This window comes from Danio rerio, chromosome 19, assembly GCF_049306965.1.
Source record: "Danio rerio strain Tuebingen ecotype United States chromosome 19, GRCz12tu, whole genome shotgun sequence".
Lineage (NCBI taxonomy): Eukaryota > Metazoa > Chordata > Actinopteri > Cypriniformes > Danionidae > Danio > Danio rerio.
This window is the reverse complement of record NC_133194.1, coordinates 40,413,627-40,434,178: the sequence shown is the minus strand read 5'-3', so window position 1 is coordinate 40,434,178 and position 20,552 is coordinate 40,413,627. Positions and strand designations below refer to the sequence as shown.

The 20,552-nt window shown below is 33.5% G+C and overlaps 1 protein-coding gene across 6 annotated transcripts in view; it reads right to left on the bottom strand.

Moving 5' to 3' along the window:
• The window catches only part of thsd7aa (thrombospondin, type I, domain containing 7Aa), a 267,241-nt gene that overhangs the window by 5,467 nt on the left and 241,222 nt on the right, over nucleotides 1-20,552 (bottom strand). For 4 of the 6 annotated variants that reach the window (XR_012394625.1, XR_012394621.1, XR_012394623.1 and 1 more), the window contains 5 exons: nucleotides 19,127-19,300; nucleotides 18,571-18,666; nucleotides 10,067-10,149; nucleotides 4,064-4,277; nucleotides 2,618-2,705 (listed from right to left, as the gene is read on the bottom strand). Coding sequence is in view for 1 of the 6 variants with exons in the window: in NM_001122760.1 (NP_001116232.1) it covers nucleotides 2,618-2,705; nucleotides 4,064-4,277; nucleotides 10,067-10,149; nucleotides 18,571-18,666; nucleotides 19,127-19,300 (655 nt within the window). In the remaining 5 variants the exon portion in view is untranslated. Of the gene's footprint in view, nucleotides 1-1,433; nucleotides 1,672-2,617; nucleotides 2,706-4,063; nucleotides 4,278-10,066; nucleotides 10,150-18,570; nucleotides 18,667-19,126; nucleotides 19,301-20,552 lie in introns of all 6 variants that reach the window. The other 2 variants (XR_012394622.1, XR_012394624.1) reach the window with 1 other exon arrangement.

Genomic DNA, 20,552 nt, shown 5'->3' with positions numbered 1-20,552 from the left:
TATGCAAAAACCTTTAAACACCATCTGAAATTTTCCTCTAAAATGAACGTTTTTAATCATGATTCTTTGTGTACTGTATGGTCAGTAATATTACTTTTATGGCAAAGAATAAGTCCTTTTTTCTGGTCTTTTAAGTGAAATATCTCAACATAAATAAAGGAGGCTGAGAAAATTGTTCATTTTTTATAGAAATTTTAGAGGGCACTAGAGGTTTTTGCATTGGAACTCTACATATATATATATATATATATATATATATATATATATATATATATATATATATATATATATATATATATATATATATATATATATATATATATAAATATAGTATATACATACAACATATACACTACCTGATAAAAGTCTTGTGGCCAATCCAATTTTTAGGAACAATAAATAATAGTTTGACCTCTAGTTGGCCAATTGGTATCAGAAGTGGCTTATATGAAAGGCAAAGGCCTCTTGATTACGCTTACTTTACCAAAATAAAATATGATCATGTCTTGATTTTTAATTATTTATTTAGAACAGTAAGGTCTGACTTTGCTGAGACAAAAGTCTTGTCACTTAACAAAAACAATGTCCAGTATAGAATATGAAGTCATGGTGCAGTGGAAAAAGAATTAATATTATGTATGACTTCCATGAGCTTGGAGGACTGCATCCATACATCTCTGCAATGACTCAAATGACTTATTAATAAAGTCATCTGGAATAGCAAAGAAAGCATTCTTGCAGGACTCCCAGAGTTCATTCTTTGGATTGATCTTCAATGCTTCCTCCATCTTACCCCAGACATGCTCAATAATGTTCATCTCTGGTGACAGGGCTGGCCAATCCTGAAGCACTTTGACCTTCTTTGCTTTCAGGAACTTTGATGTGGAGGCTGAAGTATGAGAAGGAGCGCTATCCTGCTGAAGAATTTGCCCTCTCCTGTGGTTTGTAATGTAATGGGCAGCACAAATGTCTTGATACCTCAGGCTGTTGATGTTGCCATCCACTCTGTAGATCTCTCACACACCTCCATACTGAATGTAACCCCAAACCATGATTTTTTTTTTCTTCACCCAACTTGACTGATTTCTGTGATAATCTTGTGTTCATGTTGGTTCCAGTAGGTTCAACAGATGATTCAGCAGAAAAAATATATCTTCTTCCACTTTTCCAAATGATCAACTAGAAGTCAAGTTATTATTTGTTGCTCTTACAACTGGGATTGATGACTTGTGAAGACTTTTGTCAGGTTGTGTAAATACAGGTGTATTTGCATACACTTTTATTATGTTAATTACGTGACACTTAATATTGAAATCAGCAAAAATGCTTTGCCAATAAACCGACCTTTAAAATCGATTTTAAAAACTTCTTGAGACATTTTTTGTAGTGTATATGTAGCTAGACTACTGATCTACATTCTACTGTCTGCTCACCTCCACCAAACGTCTCCGTGTAATTGGTCAGAAAGGCACATGTGAGCGTGAGCAGCAGAGGTGATTGGCCATAAGCGTGTGATGTGAGGGGCTGAGTGAGCTCTAGCTGAACTGAGTCTCAGTGCGCTGACAGTCAGGACAGGTGTATATCAGCTCATGATCATTGGGTCCGACCCAAACCACAGAGGAGATGGACGGGTCGGGGCTCGGAGGAGAGCGATGGGACAGCATGCACAAACTGACAGGGGCCGAGGGAGAGGGGAGGCAAATGAAGAATGAGAAAAATGGAAAAAATAGAGACATAATGCAAAGAAAAAACATGCTTTTAAGTAGTAGTTTTGTTTTTAAATAAGAGTATGTACAATATTCAAGCTTATTACTGTTGCCTGAGAAACAAACTTGACTTTTAACAATATTTTTTTTGTAACTAGTTTCATATTCAGGGTGATTGATTGATTGAGATTGTGGAGAGAATCAATCCAAATATTTATGTTTGTCCTATGAAAAAAATACTAATACTACTAATGCTAATAATAATACAGGTAATTATAATGATAGTATAAATCATCTTATTTTTAAGCAGAGTTTTTGAAGTCAACTAAAACTTAAAATTTACTTTAGCTATAAATAATAATTTTATAGGAACAAAATAAAAACTACCGAAACATGATTGTTTTTTTACTTTATTTGAACTTTTTAACTAGTTGACTTCAATTATATAACTCAATTTACATAATATAAAATTATATATATATATATATATATATATATATATATATATATATATATATATATATATATATAAATATATATATATATATATATATATATATATATATATATACAAATTTAAATAATATTAATATTTATTTTGCTTAATTTTTTAAAGCTACAATAAAGAAAAGACATATAATCTCAATATTATTTAGTTTACTTGATGTACTTAACTAACTATCAAAGTATTATTAATAAACACTCTAATAATATCTTACAGATAAAACAATTAAAATTTTGTTTTGAAAAAGAGTATATAATATTGCCATCTGAAAGTAAGTTTGCTATGCAGGAGAAAGTAACATGGAATAATATGAATTATTAAATGATGAAAAAGATGACTGGGATGAAGCAGTTGATTAATGAGATGACCACAGTGACCAGTTTGTTAATATAGCAAATGATCTTACCAGGCTAAGTAAGTCATAGAGACAATGAACACTAGCAGGACAAAAGCTCCAGCTGCCACACCATAAACCCAGGTCTTCAGTTTCCCATCTGCGCAGATACACACACACACACACATCAGCACTAATACACAGCTGGAAAACTCCTGGAAAACATCCTAAACTACTTGTTATTTATTAAATTACTTATTTAAACAAATAAGACTTTCTCCAGAAGAAAAAACATTATCAGACATATTGTAAAAATTTCCTTGCTCTGTTAAACATAATTTGGGAAATATATAAAAAAAATCAATAAATCAAAGTGGGGCTAATAATTCTGACCTCAACTTTACATGGCAAATAATAGGAAAAACAATCAAATTGAAATTTGTTACAGCCTATCATAGAACAGACACCAATCTATGTTGTTTATATTGATTTTACATCTACGTAAAATTGATTTTGATAATGCTTAAACAGCACTAACAATGTGAGAGCAAGTTTTTGGCCAAGGACAGAAAAGAAGTAAAGACAACTAACCTATATTCAAGTTAGGACTGCACAATATATGGTTTCAGCATTGATATCGCAATGTGTGCATCCGCAATAGTCACATCACAGGATATGCAATGTTGGGATTATAGTTTAATATAGAGTTTAATCATAATTGAATAAAAGTATATATTTTGGAGTAAAAAGATATATTTTATTTATCCATGCTTTTAATTTATTTGTTATATAATATTCGAGATTCACTCCCCTACAAAAATTCCCCCAATCAATCCAAATAAACCTGTTAAATCATCTAGTGAAATTGTATTCACATCACAATTTACATTACAGAAATACAAAATATCATAATGTCAGATTTTTCCAATACCGTGCAGCCCTAATTTAAGTATACAGATATTAGTTAAACTAATTTCCATGACCTTTCCAAAACTTTTCCAGGCCTGGAAAATGCCATGTCAAAATTCCATGACTTTTCTAGGTTTTCCATGACCGTATGAACCCAGGATATAATCACAGAATATTACTGCACTGTAGTGAAAAAATGAGGAAATATTCAGTAGAAACAAAACACAGTGAACTTGTGATACTGTCACTTTAAAATACCAACAAATAATAATTTTATTTTCATCAAAACAAAGCATAATACCAAAAATATATTAAAGCCTCTATGTAATATATAAACGTCTCTATAATATATAACCTCACAAAGCCTCTCTGTATTTCACTATCTATGTACCATTACCTTTTTATTCATAATGCTTTGTTTCAATTCTTTTAAATGGAAGTTCTTCAAACCGGAAGTGCAACCCAATTAGAACCACATAAGTGCAGGAAAAGGTGGATTTAAAAGGTTAAAGGGTCAGTTAAAGTTAGTTAGCAGAAGTTAGTCTGAAAATATTTCTGAGTACTCATTCAGAGATATGTATTTTTATTTTTCATCATCCAAAGACTCACCGGGACCAAAAGGTTGCAGGAACCACGTGCGTCCGGCGCGTCCGGGCATGTTTGCGGTGGGCTCCGTGGGGTTCAGGGCTCTTATGGTCTTGACGTCAGCTTTACTGTCTCCTGCGGTGGGAATCTCCAGCACTGGGATGACCGTACACTGATCTAAAACTCCATCAGATGTCATGACCTCAGTGTAGCCTTCCTCACAGCCGCAGATCCCGGCCTGCAGAGGGAGACAGAGATCCACTTACACACAGCTGATGATCACACACTGCTCCTCCAATGTGGGGTCTGGTTGATTTGGATTTTTTTTACAAATAAGGATGCAATAAATATATCAAATGTGACAGTACAAACACATTTAAAGAATGTTTTACTATTAAGTTCTTTTAAACGTTGAATTAATCATTACATATAATAATACAGTGGCGCTGTGGTCAGAATTGATAATCATAATACTGTAGATGCCAAATTTTAGAATTAGAATGATTTCTGAAGGATCATGTCAGATTGAAGACTGTAATACTAAGTATTGCCATTTAGCTTCATCTTTATAAGAATACATTACATTTTAAAGTATATATATATATATATATATATATATATATATATATATATATATATATATATATATATATATATATATGGGCGCCACAGTGGCACAGTGGGTAGCATAATGGCCTTATAGCAAGAAGGTCACTGGTTCGAGCCTCGGCTGGGTCAGTAGATATTTTTGTGTGGAGTTTGCATGTTCTCCCTGTGTTTACATGGTTTTCCTCTGGGTGCTCCGGTTTCCCCCACAGTCCAAAAACATGCGCTATAAGTGAATTGGGTGAGCTAATTGTATGTGTGTAAATGGAAGTGTATGGGTGTTTCCCAGAGATGGGTTGCAGCTGGAAGGGCATCTTCTGCGTAAAACATATGCTGGATAAGTTGGCGGTTCTTTCCACTCTGGAGACCCTTGATTAATAAAGGGACTAAGCCAAAAAGAAAATTAATGAATGAGTATATATACAGTTAAAGTCAGAGTTATTAGCCCCTCTTTGATTTTTTTTCTTTTTTAAATATTTCCTAAATGATGTTTAACGGAGCAAGGAAATTTTCACTGTATGTCTGATAATATTATTTGTCCTTGACAAAGTCTTATTTGTTTTATTATGGCTAGAATAAAAGCAGTTTTTAATTTTTTAAAAAACATTTTAAGGTCAAAATTATTAGCCCCTTTAAACTAATTTTATTTTTGACAGTCTACAGAACAAATCGTTATACAAAACCTACCTCTAAGGACCTGTTAGGAACAACAATGTACCTTTTAAAAAAGGCACCTGCGCTCAAGTGACAGATTTTGTACATTAATTTCTGAGAGTGTATGATTTACTTTAAGCTTTTTATTACATAAAAAAAAAAAAAAAAAAAAAATATATATATATATATATATATATATATATATATATATATATATATTGTGTTCTGACAATGAACAAATTTGGAGCGAAATGAACTATGCCATTTGTTTCAGCCAGAATAACGCTGTCAGCTAAGTCTGGCTTTAAAACACAGATATATTTCTATTTTCGGCATCATCATAGCCTATCAATGGCTGCTAATTGACTTCGCATTTTGTCTCTTGTTTTCTATCCACCAGTGTTTTTTTATTTCTCTTCCAGCTTTCTTAGAAGCTAAAAATACTTCAGTAGCATCAAGCTGTGATTTCAAGGATACTTTTCATGTTCTTTGTGCTATATTAGTGCTTTCCTTGTTTAGATAAACAACAAGATCAAATCCTGCAGGTTCTCCAAAGCATGTGTGTTGACAAGATTTATCCCAGCATGTGTTGTTGTTTTTTTTTTTTTTTTCACGTAAAAGACGTCTGGATCTCCATAAGCATCATCGCTGTGTGGAAATATGTGTGGAGAAAACCCCAAGGTTTCCTATTCCCAATGCAATCTTGAAGGATGATCATAATCCCACACACAAACACAGTGCTTGTTAAATTTGATCAAAAGAAAACAAGAATACACTGGGGTATTTGCATCTCTGAAGACATGCAGCTTTTACAGCAGAAGAATCTGATCTGAATGCAGTCGATCTCTACACTGCAGGAGAGACCCTTACAGTCATCATGTGTGTGTGTGTGTGGGGGGGGTTCGCAAATGCAGCAGCTCACAATGCATGTTTACATGTGTTATCTTCTCAAAGAACAGATATAGGAGAGAGTGGGGTAACATTTTTTTGATCATTGTCATATTTTTATTTATATATATATGGTATCATATACAACAAAGTTATGGACCACTTTCATTGGTGTTGGATGGAGTTTGTTTTGCTAATAATGTTACCTAATGCCTTAAATAATTAAAACATTTAAATTAAATATATCAACTAGCTGAAAAGGTTATTAAAATAAACAAAATAAAATAAAGTTAATTATTATTGATATTAATTCTTATAACTGTTAATGCTAAATATTGATGTTAAGGTTATAATGTTAGTAGGATTCCCCGAAATAACATAAATAGATAAATACATACAATAATGAATTATTATTTAAATAATAATAATAATAATAATAATAATAATAATAATAATAATAATAATAATAATAATGAGGAAGGTAAAGATATTATTAGAATTAATAAAAATCTTAAATAAAAATCAGTTCATTTCATCAACTTCCTTTAATCCATTTCGGATTTAACACCACACTCTGCCCAAACCGTATATGATCATTTTCACACTGATAATTTATTTAGAAGCTCTTACAGTTGAATCAAAAGCATATGCAAGAATAAAAACACTGAACCCCCTGAACCACTCCAGAACAGCACTGTCATCCAGAATAAGATAAAGCCATGATCTGATAGTGACTGATCTTCCCTGAGGTCTTTCATATGACCTGCACTGATCTCTCCAGCACCAGCAGTCTGACTGCTTCTAATATCATCTGACACTGCTCACACTGCTTGAAAAAGTCCATGTAAAACACTGTTATACTTATTTGGCTTCAGTAGCATACAATGGCCTCTACTAATATTGGGACCCTTGTTAAACATGAGCAAAGAAGGTTGTTCTAATCTTCAATCATTTGATCTTTTGCTTAAAATATGAACAAAAACAAACAAACAACAAAAAACTCTGCTCTCATTAATAATAAGCAACTGCAAACACAGCACAGATTTATTTAAAAACAACAAAATACACCAGACCCCATCTAGTGGTCAGCGCACCAACAATAATAAATAATAATAATAATGTAACTTTGCTGTGGGAGTGCCGAGTTCAAGATATCTTTCGATCCGATTACGATCCCATTCATTTCTCTCTCTTTCTCCAATTTCATTACCTGTTATTTCCTTTACTGTCCAATGGTAAAAAAGGTAAAAGTTTATTAAATAAATAACTAAATACAAAAAATGAAACAAAAGGGCTTTATTCTGCGAAGAACAACCGCCTGGATGTACTTTATCCCACTTATTATATGGCTACTTGCAACAAAACCACACCAAATGAAAACAGCTGATGTCATATACACTAACCTGCACATTATTCAGTGACAAGATGACACCAAACAGTCAAAAACTGGTCACTAAACTGGTTTAGTAAGGCAAATTAATCTACATATTATTTATTTATCAGATAGCGCCAAACAGTAAAAACAGTCAAAAGAATGTGGCGTGACCAACAAGCAAATACAAAGAAATGTAGATGTAAGTATATGGATGTGAATGTTTTTTAGGTGACAGTGTTCCTCAACCCCCAGGCCGCAGACCAGTACCGGTCCGTAGATCAATTGGTACCGAGCCGCACAAGAAATCATGAACTTTTTCTGTTTTATTTATTATCTGAATCTGAGTGATTTTTAATTTTGAAAAATCTTTTAGTTTGAAAAATGATTGTATTCTCTCGCTTACATCTCGGTCACTTGAGTGCCAAAATTTAACCCACAAGTAGCAAAATGAGTAAGAAACAGGCGTCTTTGGAAAGTTTCTTTGCAGAGGGAAAAGGCCAAGTGAAAGAACCACGGACTGCCGAGAAACCGATCCACAACCCATTTGTCAACAAATCACATGAGTTCACCATTTATGCACAAAAAGATCAACTGCTGGAGATCGCAAATGACAGCGGCGTATTAGGGGTCGTTCGCATATCATGTCTTTTCTAGAGTTCGCACAAGTTTACTATTTCCATTGGAGGTGCACGGCATAACGCACCTTTCAGATGCACCCAGTTGAATAAAAGCTGCCAGCGCATCGTGAGTCATGTGACAAGAATTGACTAATCAGCTTCCTATATTGTATGAAATACACAAATTTTGTTAAACTAATTATCTCAGACAAACACAGAACATCCAAACACTGCAGTCAATGTGTGTATCTTTTACAATGCACAGTTTTGATCAACCCAGGCTTATTCTGAAAACGTACAATGCTATATACATTTCTGGAGAGTGCCAAATACATACCAGGAGCTACGTTTTTTGGCAGTTTTTGTTTTCGCGAATCAAGCAGAGGTCGCTGTGTATGCTTTATCAGATCTTTTCTCTCATGAATGTCATTCGCACCTGCTGTCAGGGTTGGGACAAAACAAAATCAGCCCTGGCACTGTAACCACACCAGCCCACATTGCCCAACCCTCAGACATGGACATTCACCACTTATATTAATGTAAAGATGGTGAAATAAAACAAGCAGTCCCATATGAAATATATATTTAAACATTTAATGTATGTGACTGGAACAAAATCAACCCATTTATAACAAATTTATGCATGCATTCACTTTCTGTTCGGCCACAACGGAAGGAACCGCCAATTTATCCAGCTTATGTCTTACACAGCAGATGCCGTTAAGGCTGCAACCCATCACTGGAAAACACCCTTACACAATGTATTTCAGTTAATTTTATGCATTTGGCAGCGTCTGGTTTTAGAGCAAAATCTTTGCTTTTTCTGAGCTTTTCGGCATCGCCACTCCTTTTTTACGGTCCATCTCTGACAATTAGCTTGTGTTGAACTTACTGTTTGTTTGACATTCTTGCCAGATTTTGATTACGTCCGCGTAACCTCTGATTGGGTCGGCGCATCTCGAAACCAGCCAGCAGTTGCCAATTGGGCCAAATGCTTAACATTTATTACTATTATTACTATCATCATCATCATCATAATTTTCACATATTGCAAGAGATAAAAGCTGTCTGCAAGTAAAAACAATGCATATAAACATAAAATCAACATATAAATTAAAAAAAAAAAACTGAACGGCCCACATTTCAAAAATGGTCCAGCCCTTCTGACATTTGCCAGAGTTGCCAGATGGCCAATCCGCCCCTGCCTGCTGTTCTCGCGTAAATCCACCAGAGGCTGCTGTCAACTGACTGAATGACTGACTGAATGACCGATCGACTGACTTACTTTCGTTCCTCCCTAAACCCAACCAATAATGTTTTCAAAAGCCCCGGTTGATCCATACGCACTTCTGGCTATATAATTCACGATTTCCAGAAATGTATATAGGGTTACATTTTTCAGAATGAACCTATGTTGGTTCAGTAGCCAAAAAATAAAAAATAAAACCTCTCAGAATCACAGCTGAAGAACTGCATTAGTTAGGTAAATTTCTAAGTAAGAAAGTCTACAATCTGACATAACCTACAGTACATTATTACAAATTACCTGAAAGGCTTTCAAGGGATGAACAAACTCTCACCTGGAAGCAAATTTCAGATTTTCTGTTCATATTCTGAGCAAAAGAAGGTTAAAGAATAAAGATGTATTTTCCCAGCCGTCTTTTCTCATGGGTGCTAAACATTAGTGGAAGGCACTGTATCAAATCATCATATGAGTCTCATGTTTCAGCCTTTCCCATTATACATTCCAGTACGATCTATTTTCCTCTGCAGGAAGTCTAATCCAGCACTATTGAATATCCATGTGAGCCTCTCGTGTTTGCAGTCTTTCTGCATCACTCAGTAGGGCAGGCATTCACACACACAAACCCACACACACACACTAACCTCAGTGCAGATGGAGCGTGGCTTGTCGCAGGCTGGGTCACAGGATCTGTCTGACACCGGCTCGGTCGTCGATTGGCATCCACCTGAAAGTAAAGAGTGCAAAGTTGAATATGAATTGTGTTTTAATGGCACCGACACACACAAACACATTTTTTCACACCATTTTCAGCTAGTGTGTTGTCCTGAAGGCAGGAGGCATCAAAAAGTCTTTACACTTTAATTTAAGTCACAATTCACACGATTAACTACCTGCCTATTAATAAAACATTAACCATTTATTATTAGTTATAAGGTATGATTTTATTCTACACCCCTTATCCTCCCCCATACCTAAACCCAACTCTTTCCTTACCAGTGAATAATGAGCAGCTAATTAGAAGTTTAATAAGCTAAAAGTCTTAATTAGTGGTTTGTTACAGTGTGAATTGTGATTTAAAGGGGTCCTTATATGCAAAAATTACTTTTATAAGAGGTTTAAAAACACAGTTAAGGCAACGGTGTGTGAATCTCACTGGTCCAAGTCCCAGCTGGACCAGCTGGTGTTTCTGTGTGGAGTTTGCAGGCTCTCCCCATGTTGGCGTACTGGGTGCTCTGGTTCCCCTCACAGTCTAAAGATATACACTATAAGTGAATTGAATAAACTAAATTGGCCAGAGTGTGTATGAATGAGTGTGTATGGGTGTTTCCCAGTACTGAGTTGTGGCTGGAAGGGCATCCGCTGCATAAAAAATATGCTGAAATAGTTGGCAGTTCATTCTGCTATGACGACCTCTGAATAGAATAGAGACTAAACCTGAAGAAAATGAATGAATGAAGTTGCTGTGTAACGTTTTTGACCTCTAATAAGTCTAAAAAACCCTGATTTTATGCTTTATTTACTCTCAAATAAACATACGGAAGCTGGTAGGTTGAGCAATTGCTACACTTTGCTTTGAAACGCATAGCATTTTCTCTCGCACGTCACATATTGTGAAAATATCTAACATTTTCATCACTTTTTTGTTTTAATTGTTGTGTTTAGTAAATGTACATGTGTTCTTGGCTTTAATGTGAGCCATAGACTCATTTATAGTGTAGTTTTATTTCACTTATTTGACAGACTGCTGTCTAAAATGTGGAGCAAGTGAATCTCAATATGATGTAGTGGCCCAATGTTTTTGTATATTTATTATGTAATATCTCATAATTTTGATTAAAAATAGAATAAATAGAATAAAATAATTCAGGTAAACAATGAAAACTTTTCTTAAATATATTATGTTTTTGTATTCATTAAATTAAATTTATTTATTTATTTATTTATTTATTTATTTATTTATTTATTTATTTATTTTTATCACTATTATTAGTAGTAGTATTATTATTATTTATCATTATTATTATTATTAATATTTTGTTGCTTTATTATTATTATTATTATGTAATTATTACTTAATAATAATAATAATAATAATAAAGCAACAGAATTATAATAAGTATTAATATTTAGTAATGTCAAAATAAAGAATAATAATAAAGCAACAATAAAAACAGCAACAACAACAACAATAATAATAATAATAATAATAATAATAATAATAATAAAGCAATAAAATAATATTTATTTAAATATTTAGTATTTATGATTGATTGATTGATTGATTAATTGATTGATTGGATTAAATAAACAATTTTTTCCTCCACACTTTTTCACAGACCCAGCAGCTATCTTTTGCTGACACTAAGACTGTTTGTCAAATATTCTCAGTGTGTTTCGTCGGCCCGTTTTGATGTTCAGGAGTTCTGAAGTGTTACTCTGCAGTTAATTTCTTTCCATTACCCGAACCCATTCTCAGTCCCTATCATATTCTGGCCCCCTAGAAATTCACGCTTGGGCTATCCCGTCAATGCAAGTCTGTCGGATTTTCAGCAGATTTATCGTCAGCCAACACAATTAAAAATGATCCTCTTCTTGGGCCGTCTGTGAGTACGATCTCAACATCCTTTCTCTCACTTTCAATCTTCCCTTCTACAAATCACAGCCTGTGGGAATCCACTGGATCTATAAAAGTGCTGAAATGGGCAGCCGGCGGCCAGTGCCGGGCTGTTATTTTCTCTAAGCTGGGATGAATCAATACTTTCAATCAACAATGAGAGCAGTGAAATAGAACTGCTCCCAAATGCCGGAAACACACTCCACTGACAGACTGCTGACAGACACAGGGACAATTGTTAATCCTATACAACCAATTGTGTTTACACTATAAAAAAAAAAAAAAACATCTGTAAATTAACAGCTTACCGCCCACTGAAAAAAAATGTCTGTAAAACTGTTGCAAAAAAAATGTATTTGTGTTCAATTTAAACAAACAAATGTAGTAAAGTTCAACTTAAATGTTTTGTTTAAATTCAGCCCAAATAAATTGTATACAACCACTTAACTCAAAAAAAAAGTAAACCCAAAAAATCATCTTTAAATCTTTTTTTTTTTTAGTGCATTTTGTGATTTTTTTTTAAATTTAAAAGTATGGTTTTAAACTGCATTACGGGATCTTGATCTTTCCTCCAACAACTTCTGATGTTAAAAAGCTGAAAAAAGCTAATTCTATTGACCTCTTTAATATAAGTAATATATTGTCTATTTCATGTAAATTACGGTAAAAAAACTGGTAGAACCCAGTACTTTCAGTTTTTTCTTTTTACAGACTTATTATTATTATTATTATATTTATAATTTTTATATAATACACTGCTTCAAACTATTAAACTGTTAATAAAAGTTACTTTTTAAACTGAAGAGTTGAATTTTTATGATCAAAAGTTAACAGAGCAGTTCCATCATGCTATTAAAAACTGTAAATAATAAGAAAACACAAGAGATTCACAAAATAAAAACCAAATGAGTCTACAAAAAATTATGTGTTATATATATATATATATATATATATATATATATATATATATATATATATATATATATATATATATATATATATAAAACATTTTTAAATGCTTTCAAACTGCATTATGGGGTCTTGATCAGCTTTTGGTGTTAAAAAGCTGAAAAAAAGCGACTTTTATTGACACTTTTAACAGCTTGAAGTGATATATTGTTTGTATTGTTTTATAGGTAATAAGCTGCCAGCACTTCTTAATTTTTTTCTTTTTTATAAACTTGATTCTATATATTCATTATATAATATTGTTTAGGCGAGGCAGTGGCACAGTAGGTAGTGCTGTCGCCTCACAGCAAGAAGGTCCCTGGGTCGCTGGTTCTAACCTCGGCTCAGTTGGCGTTTCTGTGTGGAGTTTGCATGTTCTCCCTGCCTTCGCGTGGGTTTCCTCTGGGTGCTCCGGTTTCCCCCACAGTCCAAAGACATACGGTACAGGTGAATTAAGTAGGCTAAATTGTACGTAGTGTATGAGTGTGTGTGTGTGAATGTGTGTGTGGATGTTTCCCCAAGAGGGGTTGCGGCTGGAAGGGCATACGCTGTGAAAAAACTTGCTGAATAAGTTGGCGGTTCATTCTGCTGTGGCGACACCGGATTAATAAAGGGACTAAGCCGACAAGAAAACGAATGAATGAATGATAATATTGTTTATATTCATTAAACAATACTAATATTGTTTCAAACTACTAAAATGTCAATAAGTATTTTTTTTAACTAAAGAGTTGAATTTTAATCATTAAAAATCAACAAAGATGTTCCATAATGCTAATCATAACTGTAAATAAATAAAAATACACATGTGAACCACAAAATACAAACCAATTGTGTCACACTGTAAAAGAAAGTCTGTAATATAACAGTTTTCTGCATTTGTGATTTTTTATTATTTTTATTGTGATTATTGTTATTATTTATTTATTTATTTTTACATTTTTTAATGCTTTTAAACTGCATTATGGGATCTTGATCTTTCCTCCAGGAACTTTTGATGGTGAAAAGCTGAAAAAAGTAACTTTTATTAACATTTTTAATAGTTCGGAGAGATATATTGTCTGCATCGTGTAGTAAATTATGTTAAAAAAGGTAATAAGCTGCCAGCACTTTTTCATTTTTTATAGACTTGATTCTATATATACGACAGTTCTGTCTGGTTTTCAAATCTGATTGGCTGATAGCAGCAATATTCTGCAATATCAGCATCTCTTCACTCTGGTGTATTACTCCGCCCGCATAGAGTGACAGTAGATTAATAAACTCAATACAGTTTGACAAATATTGCAGCTGTTGGGCAACATAATGTACTTTTGAGGCTTTTTTAGTCAAGAATAGTTGTTTAGATTATATCGGCACTGGTGGGACACTAAGGCACTCGGCCTGTGGACTCGTGCCAACGCATGCCTTTCAACAGTGCCGATATACAGCCACATCGCACTGCTACTCGTGTGATATTGCTCATATACAAGGATTACTGTATATAATATTGTTTATATTCATTAAACAATACTACTTTTAAACTACTAAAATATCAATAAAAGTCACTTTTTTAACTGAAGAGTTGAATTTCCATCATCAAAATTTGCCAAAACAAATGCTCCAATATTAAATTCATAACCGTAAATAAATAGAAAACACATGTGAATAATAAAAACCAAAAACTGTTTAAAAAAAAATAGCGTTTTAAAATATCTCCCCCATTCTATTAGGTGCTAAATATACTGTAAGCATCTGCAAAAACCTGTTTATACCAATTAGGAGCTTGCATGAATATTCATACTACTGCATAACTTAAAATAACCCATGAATATGCATAAACAGGGACCTGACTGCAGTAGAGAGACTGGTTACAGCCGTGGTATTTCTGTTGCCCAGCTCTGCCAATCAAAATTGACCAGACTCATGTGTGCCATCTGGAAGCAGGTCAGTTTGCACGGCCCGACACGGAGGACAAATAAACAGGTGAAAATCACAGGGACTGATTCCAAGCCACAGTTTGGCATAAATAGAGAATACAAAGCGCTACAGAAAATTACACCCTAAATTTAGATGAATTTATATATACAGCCATGAGAGCACTTGAAAAATGTAAATTTCTCTGAATTTACTGGTTATGGATTTGATTAAAATGTTAATATTGTTTTTTTTATAAAGGTCTGATAACATTTCTTCAAAATTTCTATTAATAGTACTTTAATTTAGAGTTTTTTTTCCCGAAGAAAATGATAAAGTTAGGGAATGTTTTCATCTTGATTGTAAATCAGTTATTCCACCAAATATTTTTTTTATTTTCCATTCATTCATTTTTTCATTTTTTAAAAATAAGTAATTTTAGCTTCTTTCTCCTTTTGAATACCTTTATGAACATTTAACCAAAAAAACAAAGAATAGATGAATAATTAGAATGATAGCTGCTTACTTCTTGGTTACTGTGAATTTAGTTGTACTGAATTGTCTTTGGGTCATTGAGTTTAGGGGATGACAATACCGGAAGCACAAATGCAAAAGTGAGGGCTAATTCTGACCATAAAATGATTTCTTAAATAACCACTCCAAGAGGAGTTAAAACATCAACATAATTCAGTAGAGGCCTCCAATGATTATAACACCTACAGTATGAGATGAGCCTCTGAGGGAGAGCTTAATCTTCTCCAATTTTAGAAGACCTAACATATCACTAGATTTTGATTGAGGGTGGTTGGTGGGATTGCCAAATTAAGAGAACTCTCTTACAAGCAACAAAGAAGGAGAAGGCAATTATTTTGAATGTTTGTGACGTGAAAATCATCTGGGGGTTTACCAAAAATAGAGAAATGAGGGTTTGGGTTTAGATTAATGCCTAATTTGTATGAGATTCCTTTAGAATATTATTTTGAAGTTAAAGATATTGCTGTCTAAAATAATTTTTAAATATGTCACCTTTTTGTTGTTTTATGCAAACAAGATCAAAATTAAAACATTTCTATTTTAAATTTAGAATAAATGTTATAATCATTAGTTTACATAGTGTAATAAATCTTACATTTAACTACATTTAATCTATGCACATACAAATAAACAACTGAAAATCAAAGGGATTGTGACATACTGTGACAAGCCACAGTATACTGTATCATGCAAGTATAATAATAATAATAATAATAAATAAATAAATAAATAAATAAATAAATAAATAAATAAATAAATAAATAAATAAATAAATAAATAAATGAATGAATAAATAAATATTTAAATGTATTTACAATTATTTAAAGTACAATTAGAATGACTTTTCCATATTATTCTATGCCAGCACCAAAAGCCCCAAAAAACACAGAGATGTAGAAATCCATACACAGACACATTAATATGGGAGGACAGCTGGCATGATGGTGAATGGGATTATACATGTGGGTGTCACATTGTCATAGATTAAAAGCTTATTTCCATGAGGTATATACAGATGTATAAGAGTAGACGTAGCACACTTCAGCCTTCCTGACAACACAGGACGTCAAATTTATCTCAAACCCAGTCTGTCACCAAACAGTCTCTGAGGAGACAATATTGACTTTTCTGTCATTGTGATTTTTCTCTCTGAATATTGAAACACTGTGGTATATCTTTGCTATTTATATATAAAATTTTGATATTTATTTTTCACAGGGATATGTACATTTACATGTAAGGGAATTACGAGACTACTTGAAAATTCTTAGTTTATCTGCATATAGGTTTGAGATAGAGTAGAATCTTTATATTTGATTTAGTTTATATACATCTGATAACATTTCTTCCCATTTTTAAGTGATAATATTGTAATTTAGAGCTTTTTTTAAAAAAAAAAGTTGGTATTAAGTCAGAGTAACCACCAATACTGATTTGTGATCTCTTTTGAAACACTTGCAAAGTGTTGTTTACAAATAAATATAAACATGTCACCTTTTGTGTTATTTTATGTAAAAAAAAAAGAAATAAAAAGTACAGAATAAAGCTAAAAAAAAATTTCTCAAACATTGAACACTGTTTGTGTGTACTTGCTTATTGTTGTGATTGCCAGTGGTGTTTTCCCCACTGGAGATTACTTCCAGTATTCCAAACAAACTACAACTCCCAGAACTCTTTGCACACATTAACTTCTGCAGCAGCTGACAATAATCTGGACATTTACACACAGACACAGCTGTAGCTCACTCTCCTCACATTCACATTCACATAGCTGAGTCTTGTTTCTCTCAGGAACATTACAAAGCATTTTTTCCTTGTTTGTTGTTTTTGCATGGTTTAGTGGTGAGTAAAGCGAGGCTTCATGAAACACTGAAACAGTCGAAGCAAATGTGTTGAAGCTTCGAAATGTTTTGAAACCCGTCTCTACAGTGACACCTAGTGGTCATTTATATGTATTTCTCTGGAACAGCTTCAGCAAAGAAGTAATTCAGCAAATTGAGGTATTAAACCCTTCGTTGAGTTGAGGTTTCAAGAGATTTGAATCATGAGAGGTCCTGACCGCATGCAGAGATAATGAGTTTGAATCCAGGGTTATCTAGTTATAGACATTCGTTTTTAAATGCTTTGTTGTAACGTGTTTTAACATTGGTGTGACATTCGAATTAACACTTTGAATAAATATCTTGTTTTGGTCATAAAAAGTAACATTATTAAAATACATCATGTCATAATTTTAGATTAGGATTCGAACTAAGGCCATTTGTAACACAGTTACCCTGTGTTCACAGTCCACTAGGCTACATGAGGTTTTTTCTGACCCTATCAAATCAAATGCATTTTCATTTAGTCACGTCGCGAGGTGTTTCGAATCACCCTAGTCACGTGACCTAGGTTTTCCAGATCATGCTTCGGCGAAGTGTTTTGAAACACTTGCGCTTCAGGATTGCGAAATTGTGTCGAAACTTCAGCATCAGCCATGCCTAGCCTGGTTACCGTTTGGATTCTTTGCTGCCTAGCCTGACCTTTCATCTGTATTTTTGACTATGTTTATTGGATTACCTTTATGCTCCTGATTTGCTCCTGTTTTTGACCATCACCTGTATGACCTTGCCTTTAATAAACTGCATGTGGATCCGCATGTCTGTTGTCAGTGTCTGCTTCGTAACAGATCTGCAAAAGGTCAGGCTGGGTGGCAAAGAATCAAAACACGTGAAAAACAAACAAACAAGGAGAAACACTTTGTTATGTTCATGAGAGAAACAAGACTCAGCCCTGTGAATGTGAAAGTGAAAAGTATATATATAGTCCATGTAATCAGTGAGATGAGTTACAGCTGTCTCTGTGTGTGAATGTCCGGATTATTGTCAGCTGCTGCAGGAGTTGATGGGTGCAAAGAGTTCTGGGAGTTGTAGAATAGCGTAAGTAATCTCCAGTGGAGAAAACGACAATCACAACACTTATGCGGTTTTATGAGGACATTGGGCTTATTTATTTGATGCATTAGGGGTAGGGTAAGTCCATATAATTAGTTTTCACAATATAAAATACATTACACTTATAGTATAGAGCATCCCTGTAAACCACATACGCGAGCATTTGTGTGTTTTTATTCATTACAAAAAATAAATAAATAAAGTATTTACAAACAGCTACCTGTGACGTTTAATCCATCCGAGCGCTGGCACCAAACTTGTCGAGACGAGCCCCTCCATGCGCCGGTCATCCATTTGTAATCATAACACTGACCCTCTTAAAACACACAAACACACATATTAACAGTGACACATCAAGACACATACCATGTAATTACATTAAAACAAAACATAATGTGGGTTTATTAGAGGCATCAGATATATAGACAAAAAAAAAACAACTAATTTCACTTCTTGAAAATTTCACAAATAACTGAAGAATTAGTAACACATTAAATTACATACCTGAATATATAATGACATACCATGAAATTATACCATTATAAATTACATACCATGAAATTATATACCTACTGTATAATCTTTGTTTTAAATACCACTTAGATTACTGACTTTATTTAATGTTAAAAAAGTTACATTCATATTTAACAATGTCATTATAATTTAAAGTCAAGTTTACAAAAATAAATAAATAAATAAATAATGCAAGCCCCTTTAAGTATTTCACCCATATACAGTATTTGTTTTCTTCCTGGAATGCAGTGCTTTTGACTCACCTGTACAGGGTCTGGCCTCCCATTCTTGTTCTGGACACTGAAGAAGGTTTTCGGGTTCCTGAGCGAGAACAGCGCGAGAACGAACCTGCACTGACCCGAAGCCCAGATCATCCCCGCCGATACAGCTGAGTTGACAAGGGCTCCACATCGTCCAGTCTGTCAGGTAACACTCACCTGAACAACACAACACCAACTGTTAGTGCGCTTTATATTTACTGCACTAATATCTTACCTCATTTACAACAGATTCTATGTTTACAGTACATACCATCTGCTTGAATACAAGTCACAGTTTATCATCTAAAATGTGCTGTGTCTTATATTTTAAAGTAGTCTATAGTATAAACTAAATAACATGCAACAATCAAAGCATGTGCAAAAAGTGTGCAGGCATTTGGATCGGTTTCAAATGAGAGAGTGAGCGATTTTATTGCGCTGATATGTAAAGTTTGACTTTAGGATTTAGGATTAGCGTATACCTGAAGAATCATCATTATATAAAACCGGTATAATGGTTAAATAGTAAAACAAACAAAACATAAATAAAATACATTTGCATTTAAGCATTTAAATGTTTTGTTCACCCATTAAAACTATTCATTCATTCATTCATTCTTATTCAAATTACATACATATACAGTATTGACCTTAATCTTCAATGCGGAGGTGCTCTAGTTTTTCCGATTGTTTTAGAACTTCCGATTCAGTTGCCTAAGGGAGAATGACTAGGAATAATAAACGTCAGAAAACCGTCAAACTACTTGCTCTACAAACCAGTGTTTACCAAACTATAAAGAAAATATCAGTTTGCAACATCAAGCAGCAAAACGAGCTGTTTTTAACATCTAAAAATGAATGGAAGTGAATGAGACCGGAAGTCTCGAGCCAAACAGTTTCAAATGGCTGCGCCTGCTCGTACGCAAATAAAGTGAATATATGTCTTTTTAATTTTAGGCTTCATGCTAAGAAAATGACATTTTGACACTGTGTGATATACAGTGTAGGGGAGTAACTAAAAACTTAAAAATAACAGACTTTAGGATAAATTTGAATTTAATTTAAGGTTTACAATGCAACTTTAAATTGTTTGGTAAACAAAGCGAGTCTCTCATATAACACATCAACTAAAAGACAGAAAATATGACTTCACATGCAATTGTAAATAAATCATATAAACATTTGCATATTAGTTAATAAAATTACTTGAATTTATTCACTTATATATACATGCATTTACACAACAAAATAAATAAACTCAATGATGGCCTAAAATAGCTGCTGATTTCTGCGTGTGCAGATTTAGTTTGGGCCTACATATAACTCTTTTTTTGCAATTCATTCATTCATTGATTCATTCATTCATTCATTTTCTTTTCGGTTTTGTTCCTTTATTAATCTGGGGTCGCCACAGTGGAATGAACCGACA